The sequence below is a fragment of the Amblyomma mixtum genome, chromosome 6, assembly GCF_055824585.1.
Source record: "Amblyomma mixtum isolate Tamu chromosome 6, ASM5582458v1, whole genome shotgun sequence".
Classification (NCBI taxonomy): domain Eukaryota; kingdom Metazoa; phylum Arthropoda; class Arachnida; order Ixodida; family Ixodidae; genus Amblyomma; species Amblyomma mixtum.
The window spans coordinates 5,217,425-5,221,346 of NC_143017.1; the positions used below are offsets into that span (position 1 = coordinate 5,217,425).

Here is a 3,922-nt window from a genome sequence, read left to right on the forward strand (position 1 = left end):
GTGGTTTGGTTTCTTTTTAAATCGTTGACACAGTAGTGCTGTAACTGCGCGAAAATAATCTACGAATTAGAAGATGAAAATGAAAGTTTGCGTGCAGCCCTTGACCTTACATCAGCTGCAAAAGGTGAGTACTTCTCTTTATGAAAGATGTAAATTTTTATGCGACTCTGAAGCCAGTCATACCTATGGGCTCTACGTTGTATTGACAGTTTCATTATTTCTATGCCACGAAAGGTCGGCTTGCAGTAAAAGTCGCATTTTGGCTGTATGGACGTCATGTTGCCACCGCTATCTCTATAATTTTGTGCATTTTAGATTGAGCGCAGGCTTCATTTTGTTGAGCCCGAAAGTGATTTTATGGTGTCTTTAATGGGGCAGCTACTCTAGTGACTTGAAATAATTTTAGAGCGATGGAATTTTGCTGCTTGACGTGAAGTTGCATATCTTTTGTCCGGATGCAGTAACAAAGCCCCCAAGGGAGTGAAGTGCAGAGCACACCCATCTCCTAAAAAATTTTCTTTCTCAGTGCGAGCTCAAAAAGGACGCTGCACTTTGACGTTCCTTGTGCCGCTTTCCTCCTTTCTCTCTCCCTGAAGCTTCAGAGCTAGTTGCTTTACTGCTAACTGGCGTGAATACAAATTCAAAATATACCGAATGCTTGTAGTACCTATCCAAGTGGCCAACAGTAAGTTCTGTCTTTGACACTGTCTTGTGCAACGAAATTTTTTTTTATTTACTGCATATCTTCTTTGGGTTTCGAAGTTCAGTACGCCTACCATTGCATAGAACAAGGAACTGCTGTACCAAAGGTTTAACACCTTAATACTAACCATTCATTTAGGGCTATGGTCTACGGCTGCTTGTCACCATCATTACAAACAATAAGAAAACAAGGAATTGGAACGTACGTTGACCAGGAGGCGAATCTCGCACCGGTGATGATTATAAGCCCACAAGCCAGGACTGTTATTTCAAGTCAGGCACTTCATGAGTAATGGGGGCCTGGTTGTATATGTGGAAAATGTTTGTTTTTAGTTTTTTCGATGTGTGGACGTTCTTAATCATATGCTTTACAACTGAAGCGAGATAGCAATGTTGCAAAGTAATCGCTTGTTTGCTCATTTGTAAAACATTATTTTCTTGCTCTACATATTAGATGCTGCAAAGATGGTCAAAAGCATGAACCGCATGCTGGACAAGCAGAACAGGCAAGAACCGGTACAGGCCGCACCTGTAGTTCCATGCACAAAGGTATGTAGCTGAATACTTGGGTCACATTAGAAGTAGTTGAGCGAAGGTAGTTTGATATTCTGACTATATCGAGCTCGGCAGCTGTACTCATTCCCAATGTGGTGTTTTTGCGAAAACCAGGGACGTTTTTTTCTTTCAAGTGTGGGCAAAGGCTTCTTTGCACTGGCGCAGTCTTTGCAACGGTATGTACAGCTTAGGATGTCAGGAATTGTTGGCTCCATCACTTAATAAATTAGGTCGAAGCATACGCTTAGAGATGTACGTGGTGCCTGCACTACCTACTAACATGTAGAAAAATATCAGAGCGCACTAGCGGGAAATATCAAACTAAGCACGACAAATGCATTACTCTCAGGAAACACGTGATATAGTTCCTTCGGTTCTCTTATTAAACATTTATTTGTTAACAGTGATTCTGTTTTCTGGCGGAAGCAGGATTAATTTGCATGTGAAGGCTGAAATAGGCAACGGGGTCGTCGTGGGTTGATGCAGCTCAACATGTGCCATGGCAGGCTGGGCAAATTCGCAAGGGTCCTATCTGCACTGCCTCCTCAGAGGCAGAAAAAAAATTGATGGTCGGTTTAGCTCGGCTAAGCGTGGATTATTGTGCACTAGCATTGTTTGTTCACGCACAAAGCCACAAGAGCGCGGCTGTACAGCCGATTTAGCAGGGCTAATAAGCCAATTACGTATTAGATATGCTCGCACTGTGAAGCTATTGTTCTCACTTTACCTCCCACCCACCCCGCTCCATGCCTCCTGCACTCAGAAAGATTCAAATATTGCGGGGAGTCCTCCCACCACCACTTGCACCATGGGGTAGGCGCAACGATGTGCCTCTGCCCCGGCAGGTGATGTAGGCAGAGGTTGAGAAGTTGCCAATCGCAGCCCAGCCCACCTGCTTGTCCAGCCCTGGTTGCAAGAGGCTACACGCACGCAGTGGCGAACTTGGGGTGGCAGGCCAAAAGCACTACACTGAAAGTGAACAGGGGCACTAAAGGGAAATATCAAACTATGGAAAACTGATAGATTGTTCCCAGGGAATGTGTGAGATCATTTTTTTGGTTTTCACAAAACTGTTCCAGCTCATTAAGCTTTATTAGTTAATGGTGCTTCTGTTTTCAGGCTGAAACAATATCAGTTTTTGTGTGCAGGTCGATATAGGTGGCGGCGTCCTTGTCGAAGAAAGTGTGCTCCAACAACTAAATATGTGCCAAGGTGGACTGGGAAAATTGGCAAGGGCGCTTTTACGGCACGTCTTTCCGCCTGAGGAACTGCAGGGGCGGTCCTTGTTTGGAGGGAAGACCTCAAAAGGGCAGAAAGATGAGCTCGACCCTGTCCGGCTCAGTGCAGTGATAAGTGAGTACTTGTGTTTCTGAAAAGTAATTGTTGTGATTCAGCACACCAGGATCAAAACAGGACTTTCTTTTCTACAAACTTTACTGGTGCCACTGATAGTAGAACGAGAAGTTCATATTTGCCCTTTGTTGATCAGGTAATATGCTGCTTCAAAATGAAATTTTGTTTCAGTTTTTGTTTTCTAATGGTGTCAGGGCTGCCGTAGCAGGTATTATGCGTTGTTGAAAAAAAAACAAATTTTTTTTTGTTGGCACGACCATTATTATTTAGCACGATGGTTGTTCACAACTCCCTCCTGGAAGACACACATAAGAATGAGCTGTTATATCAGCAAGCTTGCAGTTGGTCACAGGAAACTCAATCCCTGGCGGGAATCTGTTCAAACACTTACGATCTGTCCATTGCAGCATTGCCTTGCTCCTACATGGCCTGCTGTTCTCATTGTTGTAGTAAACTCTGTGAGTAAAGCCAGCAGAGTTAATGCTAACATTTTAATTCATTGCTTTGAACCAGTACTGCGAGTACAGTTCATGCACACTGTGAGAGGTATGGGCAGTTGAAAAATAACTGTTTGAGGCATTTTTCTACCAACCCTATTCATGCAGTCGTTCGCAGTGGTAACCAAATACCCCGATCATAATTGTATTTTCTGCTTTATTTCTTGCAGTACTTTACCGTGTTGCTTTGTTTCTTGAACTGATGTGTATTTGTCTTCATTTGTCTGTTTTCGCAGGCTACGCCTGTGCCGAGCACTCTACAACAAATGTGGCGTATATTAAAAACAGCCTGTCCTCGCTCCTGGCCAGGGACCTGAGGCCTATGCAATTGTAGTCTATCCACCTGCAATAAAGGTAGCATCTGACCTCACACCGCTTTGCTTGTTCTTCTCTGATGTACCTTATACAGATTTGTCTTCATCTACAGAAAACGTGGAGTTTTGTTGTTCGGAATGCAGGCAGCGCAGTCAGAAGAAAGGTTTTTTTCTTAAAAAGATAGATTTTTCCAAGGATAACCACTGCCTTCTATGCACCCGCAACTGGATCTTTAGTGCAAATCATTTGCAATTTTTTTAGCGAGCTCCAGTCGTTACTAGGACATTCATAAGCATGTGCTATTGCTTCGAAGCACTTGATTGTATAACCATTCCAAACAAATTTAAGGACATGCATGCTTTAATGAACGCCCAGTAGAACATAAGCAAAATTTTAACACAAAAAATTTCAGTAAATTTTCAACGGTATTTCAGTAACAGTTCTCAATACAGCTCAAGAAAATATTAATGGTAAAACAACACAATATCAATGGAAAAACA

The 3,922-nt window shown here is 42.9% G+C and overlaps 1 protein-coding gene across 1 annotated transcript; it reads left to right on the forward strand.

Annotated features, from left to right (window-relative positions):
- Positions 1 to 1,164: 1,164 nt before the first annotated feature.
- LOC149338124 (uncharacterized) lies at positions 1,165 to 3,441 on the forward strand. Its single transcript, XM_089550109.1, has 3 exons — positions 1,165 to 1,251; positions 2,406 to 2,610; positions 3,344 to 3,441. The coding sequence occupies exons 1-3, from the start codon at positions 1,168 to 1,170 to the stop codon at positions 3,439 to 3,441; spliced, it is 387 nt and encodes a 128-aa protein (XP_089406235.1). The 5' UTR covers positions 1,165 to 1,167.
- Positions 3,442 to 3,922: the final 481 nt, after the last annotated feature.